General features: G+C 40.5%; 1 protein-coding gene across 1 annotated transcript in view; it reads right to left on the bottom strand.

Annotated features, from left to right (window-relative positions):
• Nucleotides 1-18,411, bottom strand: part of LOC136876281 (transcription initiation factor TFIID subunit 5) — a 151,999-nt gene extending 133,588 nt beyond the window's left edge. Inside the window, exons 1-3 of the mRNA XM_067150097.2 lie at nucleotides 18,251-18,411; nucleotides 17,857-18,045; nucleotides 8,188-8,390 (exon numbers count right to left, since the gene is read on the bottom strand). Coding sequence (XP_067006198.2) covers nucleotides 8,188-8,390; nucleotides 17,857-18,045; nucleotides 18,251-18,322 — 464 coding nt within the window. The 5' untranslated portion in view covers nucleotides 18,323-18,411. The remainder of the gene's footprint in view (nucleotides 1-8,187; nucleotides 8,391-17,856; nucleotides 18,046-18,250) is intronic.
• Nucleotides 18,412-20,990: the final 2,579 nt, after the last annotated feature.

The raw sequence follows: 20,990 nt of genomic DNA, 5'->3' as shown, positions 1-20,990 counted from the left end.
TCAGAATTTCATCGACATTGTGCCTTCTATTCACATATTGTCATACTCACATTCTTCTTTCCTTCCTTCCTTCCCAAGAAGGGCTGATGTCCTAGATGTTAGGCCCCTCTAAACAACAATCATCATCATCATCATAATCATCCTCAAAATCTTATAAAAAGCAACAGTGGCAATAACAAAGGCCAAATCTTCACCTGAGTCCATTGTCCTTATTTGAAAATGCAAGATACCAACTGAATGTATTAACACAAACTGGTATGATGAATTAGCTGTGTATAAACAAAGAAGTCAAGTTTAACATGTTTATAAGAGTGGACACAATGTTAAATGAAACAGTATTTAACATTTAACATGTTGCTGGTGTCACCAGTTAACATTTAACAGTTTTAGCATTTAACATGTCATCGTTAAATGTTAATCAATGGAGATTGGCCTTAAGGTAACCTATCCTCCTCCACTCCCCTCACACGACCCCACCACCGAAGCTGGTTTATGCATACAGCCTCACCCACTGAATTTAATCCTAACTTAGTTTTCATCACCTCATTCAGAGTACCCTCTTGCCATTGTCCCCACCAGTTTGTACCAGCTATCACTCTCACTACTTTCATATCTGTTACTTTCAACTTAAGAATAAGATATCCCTATCCCACCCAGCTTTCACTCATGTACAGGGTAGTTGGACTGAAAACAGACCGATGTAAAGATATTTTTGTCCGAGAACTCGCTTCTTCCTTACAGAATACTATCGTAGATAATAGACTTTCAGTGCAGTCTGCCATTAAGACCAAGTCGGCTTAGGCTAAAATGGTTACTACATTTCCACCCTCTCCAACATTTTCAATGTTTTAGAAAATGATCCATGTATACAACACAAATGAAAGATTACAGCCTTGTCTAACCCCTGTAACAACTCTGAACCAAGAGCTCATTCTACATTCAATTCTCATGATGTCCTGATTGTCAGCATACAAAGGGCACTAGGAAAGTTTTGCAATGTGAGTGAATGCTTTAGACTTTTTCAAAATAATTTCCACCATACTCAATGCACTTCTCCATACGCCGAAACCAGTCACTGAATCAACTCTGCCACTTTTCTTCGGTTACATTTCCACACTCTTGATCCCATGCTGCCAGAAGCTCCTCGTCGGATCCAAAACGCCGCCCTTTCAGCTTCATCTTCACTTCTGGGAAGAATGCAAAGTCACTTGGGGCAAGATCAGGACTGTATGGAGGGTGATAAAGCACAGTCAACCCTAATCTGGCAAGAAAATCCACTGTTACATTAGCACGTGTGTTGGAGAATTGTCGTGATGCAAGAGCCAAGTGTTGAGCCATGACCTTGGACGGAGCTGCTTGAGAGCCTGGATGACCTGAGGCAGACAAGTCTCACTATACCACTTCGCAGTAACTGTCCTTTGTGTTTCTAGCACAACCCGTGTCAGGATGCCCCGTTTAGTGAAGAATACTGCAATCATCGATTTCTTCACTGACCTTGACTTTCGCACAGTCACAGGAGTACCCTCATCTTCAAACAGCCACACCTTGTTCTGGGATTTTGTTAGGACATCGTAATAATAAAGTCAAGTTTTGTCACCTGTAACAATGCTAGTGACGTTACACAATGTCCCATTTCCAAACTGTTTTAGCATTTTTTGGCACCATTTCACTCGATGTGCCCTCTGTTCCTCTGAAAGTGAATGGGGCACCCAAAGGGAACAAACCTTTCTAACATGGAGATGGTCGTGTAGAATTGAATGAATAGCTGGTGCAGGGACGTGAAGGGTCTCTTCTATCTGCTGATATGTCAACCGCCTCTCTTGCTGTAACATTTTCCTCACAGCTTCAATGTTTTCCTAAGTCACTGATTCAAACGGTTGCCCAGAATGAGGATCATTTTCAACCCCAAAATTTCCCCTTTGGAACTCTTTGTACCAGTGGAAAATTGTTGTCCGATGTAGACAGTCTCTCCCCAGCACAGGAGTCATTTCCTCCAGGCAATGGTCAACAGTTAATCCACGAGCAAAATAGTAGCGGATAATTGCGCGATAATCACCCTTAACCCGGCATTACTCGCTAGGTCTTTACGTGCGCTGTTACTCGCTGGTGAGCGCCTCACCTTTATGTTTAAAGGCTATAATATCTCCATATGAATATGGAGGTATTTTTAATATGTCCATTTGAGATAGTTATTTATTTAGGAACACGGCCGAGTGGAGTGGCTATGGAGGCAAGCTCAACATTCGGGAGACGCATGAGTTTGATCCCCACCGTTAGCTGTCCTGAGAATAGTTTTCTGTTTACACTTCCAGGCAAATACCGGGGCAGTTTCTATTCACAGACTACAGCCGATTCCTTACACCTGTTTAGGCAACTTCGTTCACCAGCATTTATTTCATCTGTATTAGCTCTACAACTGAGGTTGGCATCAGGAAGGGCATCCGGTCGTAAAACAAGCTATGTACATTGATATCACAGTTTGCTATAAACGAAAGTTCCTCTCCTTCCCCAGAACTTGCAGACACTCTGAAACAGAGTTATGATCACTTCCGTAAACCTCATCTGTTTCATACCATCAGTCTCAATGTTCAAGACCTTCCCTCCTTCGTTTCACACAACCACGAAAGTATCTGATCACTGGATGCCACAATAACTTGTAAATATTGTCTAACAACACCCACAGTATAAACATTTCGCATTAAACACAAGCATAAAACAAAACCTGACTTATTACAATGAGCGAAATATAAGTAGCACAGTTCCTCGCTACTGAGCGCACCGCTCACCAAACATACACTGCCATGCCTAATAATGAATTGCGGGTGTTTATCTTCAAAGATAATGAAAATGACTGACACATCCCCTTCATAATAATCTGTTACAAAGGTACAGGGACTTACAAAGGTGGAGGTTTTGTAATATTCCAACAAGAAGCAATATACTATGAAGGTGAGCGCCGCGCTCACCATGCGAGTAACCGCGGGTTAAAGACTTCGCGCCTGATAGTGTATGCAAGCTGGCTCATTTAACTGTTCTCTGCTTCTCGTAAACATTATGAGACAATGCCGAACTTTGCGTGTGCTATGCTGCTGTTCAGAAGATTGCACCTTGCTTCTTTTAAGTGACTTACCTTCTACTTCTTCTGAATTTTACAGTGCCTATCCCCGTTGTTTTATATTGCCTCTTCAACTGTTTTTGTGGGGACTTGATCTTTAATTTCTTTCTTACCTATGCATTGTTTTTTGCATTTTATTCAGCTGATGATGACCCGGATTGGGGTCGAGACCGGTACCGCTTCCACTTATAATAAAATAGGAATGTAACACTACATTTCGTACTTATTTGTACTGAATAGGTTGAACTACCTTATTTATTATTTCAATGTAATTATAATCACCTTTAGACCACACTGACATCTTAACTTGCTTTCAATCCCACTGCTTGGTAACAACTGGTGTGAAGGTTGCGCCTTGCTCTCTTCCAGACCAGTTTTCACCCCCTTTTTTCATCCCTCACCATAACAGGCGTGTCCAGCCAACCGTTTTTGCATATTGCAAAACTTTCCTAGTGCCCTTTGTACATGTCTTTGATTGCCTGTAATAACCTACCCCTAATCCCATAATTTCTCTGTGCAGATAACATATTTTCTCTTCGTACTCTGCCATGTGCCTTGTCTAGATCTAGATCCTGATGAACAGTTCTACCCCATACTTTGCCTTTCCCTTTTTTTTTACACCTGTTAAGAACATCTTATAATCTCCCAACTCTTCCTCGTTATCTCCCCTTACCTGAACATCATTAACTCATAACACATACAGACACATCATCTTTGATGACTCAGTCAGATCTACTTTCTTTCTTCCATAATCCCCATGAATATAGATAACAACCCATCGCATTTCATTTTATTTCCAAGGAGTCCCTGGCCTATCAAATGGAAGTGGACTCAAGCACTCCCATAGGTCTGAGGCTTGCTTAAAACATTCTGAGATTGGTGTATTTCTGTGAAGTAGGATGCTATCCTACTTACACATAGTGCCAATGCAAATTTCTCTTCTAACAGTTTGGGCAACACCAGTGGACTGTATTATCCTAGCCACCTCAGCCCATGGAGGGTTATGGCTCGGGATGCCCACTCCTATTCCACAGCAACAGGTATCCCGACTCAGAACCACTTGCTAAACCACTCAGCCATTGTCCATGGTTCACGAACTAGGATGTGACTACAGTAATTCACACCATGAACCATGTACACATATATATCTTTAGATGATCGCCCACAATATCAGTTTTTATGTTTTTAATCAGTAAAAACCATGTTCCAAGTATGGAAAGAGCATATGAGAGGCTCAGTGTAGCATTGTCCAAACCTTTCAAACTCAAGAGCCTTTGACAGATTTTCATCTCAACCACAAAAAATGTAGCCCTGGCTAAAGTCGAAGAACCACCATATCAGAGACCCACCAATCTGTATAAACCGGTACAGCACGGGCCATGAAAGAGAAGCTTACATAGTATCTGGCTTGTAGATATCTGACATCTGATTTCTATACTGATGCATAATATATAAACAACAAATAGCTCATGAAACTGTTTCTAGAAGGTAAAGGTGCAGCTATCTTTCTGATAAACCCGTTAATAATGTACCTCATCACTAAGTGGAGATTATGCGAGCTGCTCCGACAATGGGATGAAGTGGATTGGTAGGGGTGCTGTATATGGGCAATAGATTATAAACTGCAATAGTTAGAATCCACCCAGTGTTCGTTACTTTTTTTAAAATTGCTAACAAAAACAACCTGTAAGCACAGTTGCTTTTAGGAAAACACTAACAATACCATAATTTCCTTATTTCGTTCCATTTCTCTGTATAGCAATATGCACAAAAGTATTTGGTCCAATAACAGCTTAGGTAAGATGGTAACTTTTAATTAGACACACTATTTTATTGTTTATTATACAAAACATGTTAGTTCATTGCTACATTAAACATAACGTAAATGGCCTCGTCTTTGATTCCTACGATTGAAGGCAATAGACAGATAAGGAGGACTACTGTATCTCAATAGAAGTATATCAATTTATCTGTGAGCTGGCCAGTGAATTAGTAGCTCAGCCTGTAAAACAGTTGGATAGTGTCAGATACCATAGCTGACAATTGCGGTTCAAATTCAAGTCCCTACCTTCTAGTGTGATCAACATTGTTATTATCATATTTGACATTAACTGCCATAGCCTGATGCCATAGGTGGGGGTTAACTGACCCCAAGCGGAATAAGAATATCCCACTGTAGTGAGTTAATGCGTGTTAACACTGCTCACGATATTTTTACAGCAGCACCAGAGTTGATGTAGTAAGCTCACAGTAGCAATCAACAGTATTCTATAAGAAAGAAGGGTGTTCTCCAATTTTGCTGTACAGGAGTGAAAGCCAAGTTTTCAGATGCATTCACTTCTTCAATTATATGGCATTTTTTCTTACAACTAGCACTAAGAAACAAACATCAATTTCCATGAACCAGCCACATCGCCTCCATAACTAACACCACATGCCTTTCCAAGCAAGTGATGTATTCTCAATTAAAGAATGGAACACGTAATCGGGAGCAGCAGCAAAAGTGATACAAAGTCGTTCTTGAGTCTAATATGAGCAAGTGTCAAACTGACAGCGGCAACGGGGAGGATGAAATATCTAATCGTCCACTGTCCATAAGTGCTCAAAACATTTTGAACAACAGCAATGAAAGTGCAATTCTGATTAAACAGCTATTGGTGGGTATGGCCAGGGTTACCTGCTACGAGATTGAGTAGGACATACGGCCAGCGACTCAACGCTGAGTGCAGGTCACCAGTAAATAACCTGACAACTTTGGGCAGAGGAGCTCCTTTAGTTGGGTGCTGGTCCCCCCAGTGGAGGAAATGGCACGCATTGTTTGTTCTCCAGGTTGAGGGTGGCTGTAAGAGGTATCTGTTCTCCAGGTTAGGGTTAGCCTCACTGAAACCTAGCAGTTAGGTGTGAAATGCCTTTTAGCGTGGCGAGCTCACCATAACATTAGCTCAAATGAAGAGTCTAAGTGGATCGAGAGGAAAAGCAGTGGAGTACCCCAGAAGTGATGCACATCTCTTGTCTCCAGGCACGTGTGAGAAGTAGATTGAGGTCAATGATCCACTGCAGTGACCCAGGAGCTCCTTGGATAAGGGTATAGAAGAAAACGAAGAATGGTCACCTTGATGCTTTCAAAAGACATCATTATATTCACCAGCGAGTCGATGCGTATGATGATGATGATGATGATTTATTTCAAACTCATACCCAACAGCAAGTCAATGCCTATGATAATGATGATTGACTTCAAACTCATACTCATCAGCGAGTCAATGTCTATGACAATGATTAATTTCAAACTCCACCTTCACCAAATAACAACACAACTGAAACATGTCACCTAAATTTCATGAGCATTATTTGTAAGACTATGACAAGAAATCACTTACCTGACTATCAGATCTCATGGTCAAAACTGCTCAGTGATCTGTTATTCTCCAATGACAGCAAATAAACTCACCGGCAAAAAAGCGAAACACTAAGTATTTCAGACAAAATTTAATGTTAGCCCATTTGAAACCTGGTAAAAATCAAATATTATGGCATTACAACAATATGGCAATTAAATAGCCCATTTGAAAAATTTCAGCTCTAAAATTGTGAAACATATTGATCGTGACAATCACAACAGTCCACCAACACGAATTTGGAAATGTCGAAACCTGGAGCTCTGTACCGGTTCATATGCAGTCCATTTGTCCAAATGTTTTCAACACATTTCCATTGTCTCAGTAACGGATATTACCACCTCTAGCTGCAGTTACAGCTGTGATTTGATCAGGCATGCTCAGGATGCAATTTCAAATGTTCTCTTGTGGTATGAGCTCCCATTCTGCCTGGAACGCAGCCCGAAATTGAGCCAGTGTGTCAGGGGAACGACTCCTAGCCCGTCTCCCAGATATGCTCTATTGGGTTTAGGTAGGGACTACCAGCAGGCCACACCGTATGACCAATTCCATCTTCATCCAGGTACTCACACACACAAACAGCAATGTGTGGGTGAGCACTGTCATGTATCAGGATAAAGTTCTCGCCCATGACAGGTGCAAAAGGCACTATGTGATACACTAAAATCTCTCGATGTATTGGTGGGCTGTCAGACTTCCATTCTCGATGAACACAAGTTCCATGCGTGCATCACTGCTAATCCCAGCCCAGACCATCACAGAGCCTAAAATGAATGGTGTCCTCGCAGAGAAAGTACAAGGTGAATAAAGTTCCCCAGACCCTCTTCCTTCAGGAGCCCTCAAACAGAATCTGAATTCATCTGTAAACAGCACTGAGCTCCACTGCTCCAAAGTCCAGTTTTGATGGGCACTGGCGAATCGCATCCGAAAGGCATGCTGCTCACGTGTAAATAGAAGTCCTGTGGTGGGTCTCTTGGACTTAAATCCACTTCATACAACTCCTTTTCTACTGTCCTTTTGCTGATGTTCATGCCCCGTACTTCCAGCAAACAATTTCTGGCCTCCACAGTTGTTGTGTGACGAACACAAAGAACTCACATTCATCATCACGCTCAGTAGTGCTTCTCGTATGACTAGAACCGGGCCTTCCTGGTGTCGATATTGTCCTCTCTGTACCTTTTAACAGTTCTGTACATGCTATAACAAGACATGTCTATAATATCTGCTTATGTGCCCATCTTCCACTAAGACCACAGCCTTTGCTGCATTTTCAGGTGAAAGAGCCATTATGACCCGACTTAAAAGAGAGACTAACTGTTGTGGACAAGCTGTAATATTCACAAAAATACCCAGCACAAGAATTCATAGCAATAACCCCTAAGACAGCTGTCTGTGGTTACTCTTGTCTAAAGGCAGGAAATGGCAATATTAGTGCTGTGGCTGTCACGATCAAGAATGTTTAGAGATTATTGCACTGAAACTTCTCAAATGGACTAATTAACTTGATGCACTGCCACATTGTTGTAATGTCATAACATTTAGTTTATACAAGTTTTCAAATGGACTAACATTAAATTTTGTCTGAAATACTTAGTGTTCAGCTTTTTTTGCCAGTGAGTATAGTTCTCCAAACTTGTATTATTCTAAGATGAAAATTGTGGGATATATACTCACTTGAAAGTATCTGTCAGTTCATTTCCCTTCATGTGCTCCTTCTTGGTGACATGAGCCAGTCTGCGAATATCCTCCTGGTAGTACTCCTCCTGGTCTGGCCCAAACTTCTCCATTAGTTTAATAGCTTGTTCCTCATGATTATTGTACACCAGTTCTAGGTACATGTGTACAAATACTGGGTACAGGATCATACCCAATTCATGCTGTAAACAACAAACATAAACTACAACTACCAGGACGATATCTGGTGAATAAACATGAAAGAGTAATACAATATAGTCCAAAATATTGTTTCTTGTTTCGATTTTTTGCTAGTGGCTTTGCGTCGCACCGACACAGATAGGTCTTATGGCAACGATGGGATAGGAAAGGCCTAGGAGTTGGAAGGAAGCGGCTGTGGCCTTAATTAAGGTACAGCCCCAGCATTTTCCTGATGTGAAAATGGGTAACCACGGAAAACTTTAAGGCTGCCGACAGTGGGATTCGAACCCACTATCTCCTGGATGCAAGCTCACAGCCGCGCGCCTCTAACCGCACGGCCAACTCGCCCGGTGAAATACTGTTTTGGACGTACAACTGTCCACATTCATTGTTGATCGGTTCATAAGAATCAAGATACAGGTGCATTACCTTGTTCTGAAGGTTAACATACACAACAAGGAGTTCACTTATCTGGCCCCACTTATTACTTATGGACTATCATAGAAACTCCTCCCTATCACTGTAAAGAAGAAAAGTAGTTGATATTAAATTTTAGATCTTGTCTGTCTGTTAGGTCATCAGCCCAGAGGATGGTTGGATCCTCAAATAGCACCACCAAAGGCTATGCAGTTATAGGGAAACAGCAAAAACCAATGGCAGAAACCAAATGAGGCATACTAGGCAAGATGAGGAGTGAGGTAGTTTGCATTGCTTTCCTCACTGGGCCAGAATGTGCCACTGCAGCACGACTGACCCTATGAGCAACACCTTTCATAACACTCAGACACTATTTGTGCTCCAAATGTCATTATTCATCACCACCCATACCCCAGCAACTTCCATATTGTCACAGCCATGGATGAGACTGGGACTTCAGTGGAAGCTACACTTTGCTCTGGCCTGTGCCAAGAGACGAATACAAAAGTACTGCATCTATCAAGAAATGGCTACAGGCTGTTTAGATCTTATTTCTACTATATGTTCATCAACTCAATACAAAGGGAGGAATCTGAATGTCATGATTTATACTTTCATATAACATAAAATTTAAATTTTGAAACATTATACCAGGTGATTCAAAACGTTCTGCAGAAACTGAAGTGGTCCATAGAGAGGTCAAAGTGCAACAACTTCCTAACAAGAATGTACAGTCTAGAACAAAACCCTGTGTCAAGGCAAGCCTGAAAATATCAGGAATGACATGATGGACAATTTATTTTTATTTATTTTTCCAAAATTCCCTATATTCATGAATAATGCACAACTGTGTCATTTATGCACACAATGAACTTAGACATCCAACAATTAATGTTATTCAAAAAAAGCTGTTTGAACTGTTGTCCAGCACATTGTAGTAAACTTTATCTTGGACTACACGTTCCTATCTGAAAGCTGTTGTATTTCGACCCCTCTATGGGCTACTTCAGATCCTGCACAACCTTCCGTATCACCCTGTATAACGTAAACTTCACCAGGGTCTGTTTTATAACACTGGATTTCACTAAAATATCTTTAATGGTTCTGGCATGATGAAGGGAGAATCAAAACAGACAGACTACAATATCTGCAGTAACCTATCATGGACAATTAAAAAGGGTTGTTAAAGTAGGATTACAAGGAAAATGACCACACTATTAAGAGATATCATGGAAAATATTCAGTGTTAAATTAAGATTCAGAACCTGTTGTCAAGTCCTACAACAACCAGAAAAATAGTTGGACAACATGATTCCTTGCCTTGTTTCCTGTTCAACATTGCTTTAAAGGTTATTAGCAAAGCTGGAATTAACACCAGAGGTACTATATTCTATAAGTCTGTTCATATTTTAACATATACAAATGATACTAATATAATTGGCAAAATGCCAAGACCTGTCAAAAAAACCTTTATTCACTTAGAAAAGGCAGCAATTACAAATTAATGAAGTTATAACAAAATAACTAGAAAAAATTATATGAATGGATCTAAATATGTAGGAATTAGCAAACAGAAGTTTGAATTTGTATATAGTTTCACCTACCTTGAAAGAGGAATTAATTACAAAAACAATATCAGTACTGAAAACCATAATTATTAAATTAATTATTAATTAATAATTATTAAAATAAAGATAATCTATACTAATATTTTAAAGATAGAAAGTTTGAGAGGTTGGCTGTATATGGAGGGCAATCTTGGAAACCACTCACCCGATTTCAGTGGTTCTTTCTTTTACAATAGTTACAGGTGGATGATAAATAATTATAGTAACATACTCCAGGAATGGGTCATTTTTAAAAGCATAGTGGAAAAAATTGTGTATGCGGTGCTCTTAAAAGTGAATACACTGTCTGAACTGTTGGTCCTATTAAAAAAATGGAGCCCACTAAGTCAACTACAAATCAATTCTCTATTTTTTTTAAAAAAAGACTATGCCATTTCTTTTGAATTTTAATATTTTTCCAGGAAAGAATATCTCATGAAGGTGCATGCCTTAATCAATAAAAACAAAAATCATGGGTAAATTGTAAGTTGAATAACAAAAAGAGCATGCGTGAGGATTAAGAATTAAAATTCCTACAAAAATGTCCATATTCATTTTCTTCGTAACAGTCTGCCAGATAATAATGTTTTCATGTGTTAAAGAAGGGCTTGCACGCTGAGCATCAATAGCTCACTGGATTAGGATAAAAGTCGTCCATTAGTGGTGTAAGACCAACAATCCTGCTTTTTCACTCCATGAAGGAAACTTTGTTAAGGTGGAAGATGGTGGGGGTGGGGTCAATGAAAGAAAATGTGAAGCAAGCCAAAGGCAATGTATGTCTGGGACCCTAAAAAGACAATACACTGACTAATGTATTAGAAGTACAAGAATGGTTCCGTGGCTACAGGAACTGACACGCTAATTGATGTAAAGGCTGAGGAAAGAGATGAAACATGACAAGAGAGGATGATCAGAGGTAAATTACCTTTGGACCGATCGCTATTGATACCAACAACGTTCAAATCCAATTTCTATTTTTGCTATTTGTTTTACGCCGCACCGACACAGATAGGTCTTATGGCAACGATGGGATAAAAAAGGCCTAGGAATGGGAAGGAAGAGGCCGTGGCGTTAATTAAGGTACAGCCCCAACATTTGCCTGGTGTGAAAATGGGAAACCACGAAAAACCATCTTCAGGGCTGCCGACAGTGGGATTCGAACCCATTATCTCCCGCATGCAAGCTCACAGCTGCGCGCTCCTAACCGCACGGCCAACTCGCCCGGTAATCCAATTTCTAATTCTGGACTTCAATGGGGGTGGAGTCACAATACTGCTAGTAATGCCACATACTTCTGAGACTCGGATACAGTCAAAATCGGATGAATGGTACCTGGGCGTATATGAAAGTAAAATAATAAGATACTGAAAACGATTCAAAGGAAAGCAGCATGGTTTGTTCTGTGTGATTTATGACAAAAGGGAAGTATTACAAAAAATGTCACAACATTGGGCTGGAAGACGTGGGAGTAAGGAAGTGAATAGCTCAACAAAGTGGTATGTTCTGAGTTGTTAGCAGAGATATGACGTGGAAATACAGTAGCAGATGAAGGCTGGTTGGATCCTCAACAGCTCCACCATCAGCTGTGATAGATGGCCTAGGCGTCACTGAAGAGGCATACTAGGAAATGAGGAGTGAGGTAGTTTTCCGCTGCTTTCCTCACCGAGCCAGAAGTTGCTATTGCATATCAGTCTGTCAAGCCCACTAAAATGCATGCACCAATCGACCCTATGAGCAACATTTTTACACCATTCATAGCAGGGACTGGCTGCATAAGGAATGGCATTACTAGCATCACTCACACCTCAGTCACTTTCATTTGTAAAAGCTTTTTTAAAAGTAGGAAAATATATTTCATTTTCATTTCCCTTTGTCCAGCTCCTGCCAGGTCTGCGTGATGATGGCACTTCTCTACTGATGCCTCTCCTTCCACCATTCCTCTTCAGTAATTGTATTCCAGTCCAGTCTCCTTTTTCTTATGATGTCCTTGACAAAGTCCATCCATATTGCTCTGGGCCTCTCTCTTGCCCTCTTTCTTTCTATGTTAGCCTCCCACACTGGTTTTGGTATCCTACCCTCCTCCGTCCTCATAACATATCCAAACCATTTCAATTTATTTTTCTCCATCCTATCACTCAGTTTTTTTACCCCTTTCCAACCTCAACATTTCTTACTCCGTCTCTCCTTGTCTTAACTTGCTTTACGTCGCACTGACACAGATAGGTCTTATGGCGACGATGGTATAGAAAAGGCCTAGGAGTGGGGAGGAATCAGCCGTGGCCTTAATTAAGGTACAGTCCTAGCATTTGCCTAGAGTGAAAATGGGAAATCACACAAAACCATCTTCAGGGCTGCAGACAGTGGGGCTCGAACCACTATCTCCCGAATGCAAGCTCACAGCTGCGTACTTCTAATCGCACGGCCAACTTGTCCGGTCGTCTCTCCTTGTCTTCCCTACCATACTCCTCAGTAACTTCATCTCACTGGCCCGAATTTTACTCTCATTTCTTGCTACCAAAGTCCAAGTCTCTGATGCACATTAATATAGGGGTATAGTACATCTTGTACATTATCTCTTAACCTTTCACAGAAACTTCTCTGTTCCACACCAGATCCTTTACATTCTGGTAGAACGTATTTCCCGCTTGTAGCCTACCGCCGATCACCTTATCCAACCTTGCATCTTCCATTATTTCACTTCCCAAATATTGTATTTGATAACCTCCAGGTTTTGTCCCCTGATCCTAACGATTCCGTTTCCTTCTCTTTCTCCTCTTGTCATCACCTCTGTTTTGCTCTTCTCCACACTGATATTCGTACCACATTTCTCAATACTGTCATTTAAAGCCTCTAGTTGGATTTGCACTTCTGTATTGTTGACTCCCAAGATCACTATATCATCTGTTCACTCTCGCCGAAGTTCTGCCACAAATCTTCTCTGCACAGCAAACAAACATGGTTTTTTTGTTGTTGTTTTTTTTTGTTTGTTTTTCTTCTACACTTTCTATTTCTGATATAGGGATGTGCTGTTTAATTCCTCCTGTTATCTTTTAATTTCCATACTTTTATTTTCTTTTACTATCACAATTTTACCCATTTTCAATTTTGCCAAAAATTGCACTGGTAGTGCTGTTACATCCACTAACTGTCTACGATTTACTTTCTCAACCAAAAAATAATCAATAACTGTTTTAGTCCTTCTTTCACCCCAGCCATCTCTAGTTATTTTTCTATTACTCAAATCAAGTGTCACCCATAATCATTCCATTTCTCTCAAAAAACTCAATTAACTTATCTTCCTCACTGTTTCTTTCTTCATATCCAAATGAACCAATCACTTCTTTTTTACCAATTCTGTCATTTCCAACGTGCCCATTGAAGTATCCCATGACTATCACTTCCACATTGGTGATTACTTCCTTGAGTGTCTCCAAGAAATCCTCTATATTTTCTTCACTGTTTCCAGTTTGGGGTGCATAAAAGAGGATGAAATCTTTCGCTCCTTCTTCCGTCTTCAGTGGTACCCTGATAATTCTATCACAGATGTAGTCTACCCTATCCACATTTTCAGCCAGGATTTTGTTAACAGTCACTCCTACTCCATTCGTTGCCTCACATCCTTCACTCCAATATAGAGTGTACCCTCTACTCATCCTCTTCACTCCCTTTCCCCTCCACTTGACCTCACTCAGTCCCATCATTGCGCAACATTCACCCTCTCCATAAAATCAATCAACTCTTCTGATTTTCCTGTCAGGGCCATAAAATTTATTATTCATGCCTCCATAATATTAAATGCTGGTTGCCCACTCTTCACAGCGTATTCGGGAGATAGTGGATTCAAACCCCACTGTTGGCAGCCCTGAAGATGGTTTTCCGTGGTTTCCCATTTTCACACCAGGTAAATGTTGGGGCTGTACCTTAATTAAGGCCACGGACGCTTCCTTCCCATTCCTAAGCCTTTCTGTCCCATCATCGCCATAAGACCTATCTGTGTCTGTGCGACGTAAAGCAGATAGCAAAAAAAAATAATAATAAAAAATAACCTTATCACAGCTCCCCCCAGCTCAAGAACTGCACGTCACTTTTAGCACCTTTTCCAAGGCTGATAACTCCCACCACTCATTTTAGGCTATTGTTACGATAGGGTTGCCGCTCCCAAAGGCATTTTAGATCTACTGCCAGCAATTATTCAGGCCGCCCCTTACATGGGGAACAGACGCCCTAGCAGCCGCCCCTAACATGGGAAACAAACACTGCTAATGAATAGTGTACTAATACAATTCCCCGAGTACTGGGGTGCCTCTTCCGCAATCTCCACCATTCCGAAGACCATGTTCACCGCTGTAGATTCTGTAGAGGTTTTCACTCGTAACCCTAAATTGGGACCCTTACCAGGTGCTACACACCGGGTCAGTGTGCTCTGCGCCTCCGAAGAGGATCCCTACCTGCTACCTGCTTTTAAAGGTAGGCAAATCTATATTATATTACATATATAAAAGCCAAATATCACTCACTCATCATGAAATTTCCAGGTCCATAAGACCTAAAAAGCTGAAGTTAGGAATTGCCTCAAAGATGTACTAAGAAAGGATTTTTCAAAATTCAGCTTCTACCTTACATTTAGGACCTTTGCCACAATACCACAGGCTAATATAGGCAAAAATCAAATTTGCTGCACAAGGACGAGACAAAGTTCATTTTGAGACTTACGACACACGAAAAAATATTGGTGATCACGTTTTAAGGCCTTAAAACTAACCGTTTTCAAGATATTGAAACCACGCTGCCCCACACTGCCATACATCTACGGTCTAAGTGGTGGAGAGTAGATGTGGACGGACTCATGAACGATGCGATCAGAAGCATTATTGTGTAAGACATGCAGAAAGGCTGCAGGAAGAAGATATTATTCTGCGAGAGAATTTTACAATGCTCACTATCAGTTGTCTTATTTACAGCAATACAGACATGCTTATGCGTGCTGCCATCTCATTTACAGCTATATGATCAGATAAGCTTCTGCATTCTATCAGACAGCTTTATACTGTTCACTGAACTAACTTTTATTCGTCATACACATCTTCTTTTCTTTTATATCTACTATCTTTTATTCTGAAGGACACAAAAGAAGCCTCCACGGAGGGTGCATTTTAAAGCTGTATTGCCACATCTGGGCATCCCCTGGGCAGCAGACTAGGACTGTCCCTAGACGCCTGATTTCTCTCACAACAGAAGCGCAACATCATAAAGATAGAATGCATCTGTACAAACGGCCCTTCTTACGGGCAATCATGACAATAATCTCTGTGAACACTGAGGGCATGTCAACTGCCAAAGAACCACCATTGTATAATCTATGTCAGGAAAAAAAGTGTGACGTCTTATGCATTCAAGAAACACATAAGGATGAGACATAAGACATCTGAGGGTCCCAGGAATGACCTTGGCTGCAGAAGACCACATTCACAATCAATCAATACTGATCTGCATTTAGGTCAGCATATCTCCAAAAATGTTATTACATAGAAGGTTTTGTCCTGGCAACGTCGATTTATATATAATATACAAAACGACAATAATACAAGCAAGATACTAACTCATAAAAAAAAACTGTTATTACAATTATTCTACTTAAACATATCCTTATTTAAAATACTAAGAATAACAGGCTAACAAGAGAAATGTGTAGTTACTCTAAATATGTCAACGTATAGATTACTACTACTACTACTACTACTACTACTACTACCACCACCACCACCACCACCACAACATGAAGACAGAAAAAGCAAGATATTATCTAATAAAAATAGCTACACTACAATAAGCCTAACCTATTGGGCTGATGACCTAGATGTTAGCCCCCTTTAAACAACAAGCATCAACATCATCATCACAAACCCAACCCATTTATAACAGGTTACCTGAAACTATCATTCTAGTAAGAGCTAAATTCCTGGAGGGCTACACAATGAAATGGCATATGGCTTTTAGTGCTGGAAGTGTCTGAGGACAAGTTCGGCTTGCCAGATGCAGGTCTTATGATCTCACGCCCGTAGGCGACCTGCGCGTCGTGATGAGGATGAAATGATGATGAAGACGATACATACACCCAGCCCCCGTGCCAGGGGAATTAACCAATTATGGTTAAATTTCCCGACCCAGCCGGGAATCGAACCTGGGACCCCTGTGACCAAAGGCCAGCACGCTAACCATTTATCCATGGAGCCGGACCCTGCTACATAAAGATTATGCAATAATTAGACCCCACAGTTTTATGCAGTAATAAGTTAGAATACAAACTAATTTGGTTATTAGTATGTGTAGTCTAAGCCGCTCTTTCTTAACGTAGCAAGAGTACTGTAACATAAATTCTACAAGTTGTGATGGGCTGAATCCCTAATGTTTATGCAAAACTCATAGCATAACCATTGTACAGCTTAGAATGTACTTGGTACTCGCTTCAAATAGTTTGTATTCTAACCTATTACTGCTTAAAAATCCGGGCCCTACCAATAATAAAGCAAGTGCAATGTTTTCTAATAAAGTAAGTACACTACAATAACTCTAAACTGTCTTTAGATGTATCCTAATTAGAGTACATTAACTGAAACCAACTTAATATTGTAACATAGCAGATACTGCAATTACATCAGGCACACACTACGCCACAGGTCCTGTACACAAACCGACTGAAAATTTTTGTGTTGTGGTGTGCAACGATACGTCATGACATAACTTGCGTGTTGTGTGTGCCGTGTGTTTCATTTGTGCTTGGTTTTGTTATTTAGCTGTTTTAATTTTACGATTGCTCTTTTGTGAGCAATACAACTGCACAGTAGTACCCCGCGTTGCCTGCAGAAATTTATTAAATTATATTAAATGCAGCCCTCAGCCCTCGAGCCCATAACAAATATTATTTTTCTATTCTTCCCCCAATTTGCTTTACACTTCAGTGATGAGGGTTCTTATGTGCCGTAGTTTACTTCTGATTATGTATAAACCAAAAATAGTCCCTGTAAACACCCCAATCTCTTTAATTCATAAAAATAATTTTCCATTTAGTTTCTTCCGCTTTTTATCTTGAACATAAATACTGAATTTTACAAATTTATGTGCCGCCATTTTCCAGTGATGATGTTGAGCAGGGCCGTTCGATATGGCAACCCTGTTGTCAAAAGAACAATACTGTTTTCTTAACATGGAATGAACTATAGAAAAGTGTAATCTAGTCTGTTTACAGTGAGCCATAAAGGTGAAGACTTAGTTACTAAATTCAGACATAAGTGTGTGCTTTGAAATTTCTCTCTTGGTCAGAGGTGGTTATTTTCAGATGAATGACAGATGAGCATTAGCTCAGCACACAGGCAACATGTTGTCTCAGAGGTACCCACCTTGCTGTCTTCCCAATGACAGCAGATGTAGTTCACAAAATACATACCTTATATATATCCAATGCACCTTCAACAAATCTCTTCAATTCAGTATATGAACCTTCATATACTTCTGGATCCCCTTCACTTTTATATGCTGAAAGGACACTGCTAACTTCAGATTCAGATTGTGGAGTTTCTTCAGGACCATCAACATCAGTTAAATTAGCTTCCTTCTTGAAGAGCTCTTCAGTACTCTAATGAGTTAAAATCACAATAATAAACGCAATGTTCTATTAGGTACAGAATTATCAGATGGGAAAGCATTCGAACATTACTAGTTATTTACAAGTAACTCGAAAGAAGGTATTTTTATCCATTCATCCAATTTAACCTCAACTAACAACCTATTATTCTTTACACATCGCTCATGATTATTTTCTTGAAGTATGTATAACCTACCTTCAAATTATATTTACGCAGAAACTGAAGAACAGCAAGCAAGGTATTTTTATCATTTGTAGTAGAAGCCATCTCCACTATTACAGATATTATTTTACCACTTTTCGCAAGTATAAACACCCAAACTGTAGCACGGCACACCCAAGTGCACTCGTCGAGCGAGTAAGAGTAAACAAACGATGAAACGATGTTGATGCTTCATTCAACTGTTTCACCCGTGCTGTCAGTTTTCGGAATTATCAGGGAGTAAACCGGACAGCTTGCTGTTTTCAGCGAGAAAGTCGATAGTGCTGCTACCTGCATGGCTTGGTGTGACCAAACACTTTAATACACCAATACCGGACAGCTCTATCTCAACAGCATTGAGTCGAGTGCGAACAGCGATGGTGGTGACATCTAGCGTGTTGGTGTGAACTGCATACTCGTCTATGCTACAGCTGAGAGGAATGCACTACCCTCATTGGAAATATTTTTGTTAAAATAATAAATTGAATAATCATAATAATTAAGTGTGACATTTTAAAATATGAAATGCCTCTTTCATAAACCTCCAAACGAGCATTATGTTACCCGTGCCTTTCGCTATGTCTTGAAAATTAAAAGCAGCATTTGTTTGAGGATCCAACCGTCCTCTGGGGGAAATATTTAACAACTACCTACACTCTCTCCAGTTTTTTCTAGCCTGGCGAAGGACGTTGTATGGACTTAGCCTAGTTTTGCGGCCGGATGCCTTTCCTACCACCGATCGTATATGGAGGGATATATATTCACTACCTCGTGTTTCTGTGGTTGTTTCTCGTGTGATGTGTTGTATATATTTGAAGATGCGTATGAATACGAACACAAACCCGTAGCCCCCGATCTACAGGAATTAACAGACGCGAATAAAATCTCCGACTCAGTCGGCAATCGTACCAGGGTCCTCTGAACCGAAGGCCAGTACGCTGACCTTTCCGTGGTGGTGATTATTTTTTAAGAGGAAGTGCAACTAGCCAGCCATCCTCTATTAACACTAATTAGAAGGGAAATGGAAGAGATCCAACACTCCGAAGAATGAAGGTATCAAAAAAACGGGGGGCACGAAGCGCTAACCATTCAGCCAAAGCGCCAGAGCGGGCAGATAACTTAACAACATCCATGATTTATTACAATTTTGGGAAAGAGAAGCTGTAATTAAGGAACAGGAGTTCTGATCTATTATTTTGACTTCTTCTTCTTCCTCTTCGATACGACCGATCTTCCCGAATGCTATGGGAGAATTCAGCTCACGCTGCTCTCTCGTTTTTGCTCTGCTTTGAATTTTCTGTTTTACCTCTGAAGACAGAAATACATAATATCTATAATACATTGGGGTTAAGGTGAACTAGGATGTTCTTGACAAGGAAGAAGTGTTCAGAATTTCCTAAAGTCTCTTTCACAAATTTATGCATGAAGCATTACCATACACACGTATTGAAATTAGTTGGACTGGTGCTCAAGCCTATGCCTGTAATACACTGAAATAATTGTCTTGCCCGCTTCTGTGGTGTAGTGGTTCATGTCATTAGCTAATACTCCCGGAGGCCCGGGTTCGATTCCAGGCTCTGCCACGAAAATAAAAAGTGGTACGATGGCTGGAACGGGGCCCTCTCAGCCTCGGGAGGTCAACTGAATAGAGGTGGGTTCGATTCCCACCTCAGCCACCCTGGAAGTGGCCATCCTTCTCCAGGCAAATGCCGGTATGGTACCTAACTTAAGGCCGCGGCCGCTTCGTTCCCTCTTCCTTGTCTATCCCTTCCAATCTCCCTATGCCCCCGCAAGGCCCCTGTTCAGCATAGCAGGTGAGGCCGCCTGGGCGAAGTACTGGTCATCCTCCCCAGTTATATCCCCCGACCCAGATTCTGAAGCTCCAGGACACTGCCCTTGAGACGGTAGAGGTGGGATCCATGGCTGAGTCCGAGGGAAAAACCGACCCTGGAGGGTAAACAGATAAAGAAGAAGAATTTTCTTACGCCGGACTGAGTGGCTCAGACAGTTGATGCGATGGCCTTCTGACCCAAATTTGGCAGGTTCGATCCTGGCTCAGTCCGGTGGTATTTGAAGGTGCTCAAATACGTCAGCCTCGTGTAGGTAGATTTACAGGCATGTAAAAGTATTCCTGTGGACTATATTCCGGCACCTCGGCGTCTCCGAAAACCGTAAAAGTACTTAGTGGGACGTAAATTATTATTATTATTATTATTATTATTATTATTATTATTATTATTATTATTATTATTATTATTATTATTATCTTACAGTAAAAAAATGACTGGATTCGAAACTCATGGCCTTCAATTTTCAATTTCAAGACTACCGCGATAACCATTACGCTACAGGCCCACAAGTTTTCGTTTGTGAAATTTATGGTACTGTTTAACAATGTGGACCCTCAAGTTTCAGTATACTAGAGTTCCATATATGTTATTATTATTGTTTTACGTCCCACTAACATTTCAGTAGAGTATTTGATTGATTTTCTTAATATAAGTGTCATAGAATGTAACCTAAACACAGATGCGAGGTAATAACTTTTTTAATACTTGCTGTCCTTATCAGTTCCCATGCCCATTAGCTTGTGGGTAATTTGTTCAGCGCATAACACTGTTCTTGGAATATAACTGCAATGTAAGATTATTTAGTGACAAACACTTATACATTGTAAACAACACGGCAGTGAGCCAAGAATCATACGGATGACATTATGTTATTGAAGAGTTGG

This window comes from Anabrus simplex, chromosome 6, assembly GCF_040414725.1.
Source record: "Anabrus simplex isolate iqAnaSimp1 chromosome 6, ASM4041472v1, whole genome shotgun sequence".
Classification (NCBI taxonomy): domain Eukaryota; kingdom Metazoa; phylum Arthropoda; class Insecta; order Orthoptera; family Tettigoniidae; genus Anabrus; species Anabrus simplex.
The sequence above is the reverse complement of the archived record's forward strand: the minus strand, read 5'-3'. Positions and strand labels throughout refer to the sequence as shown.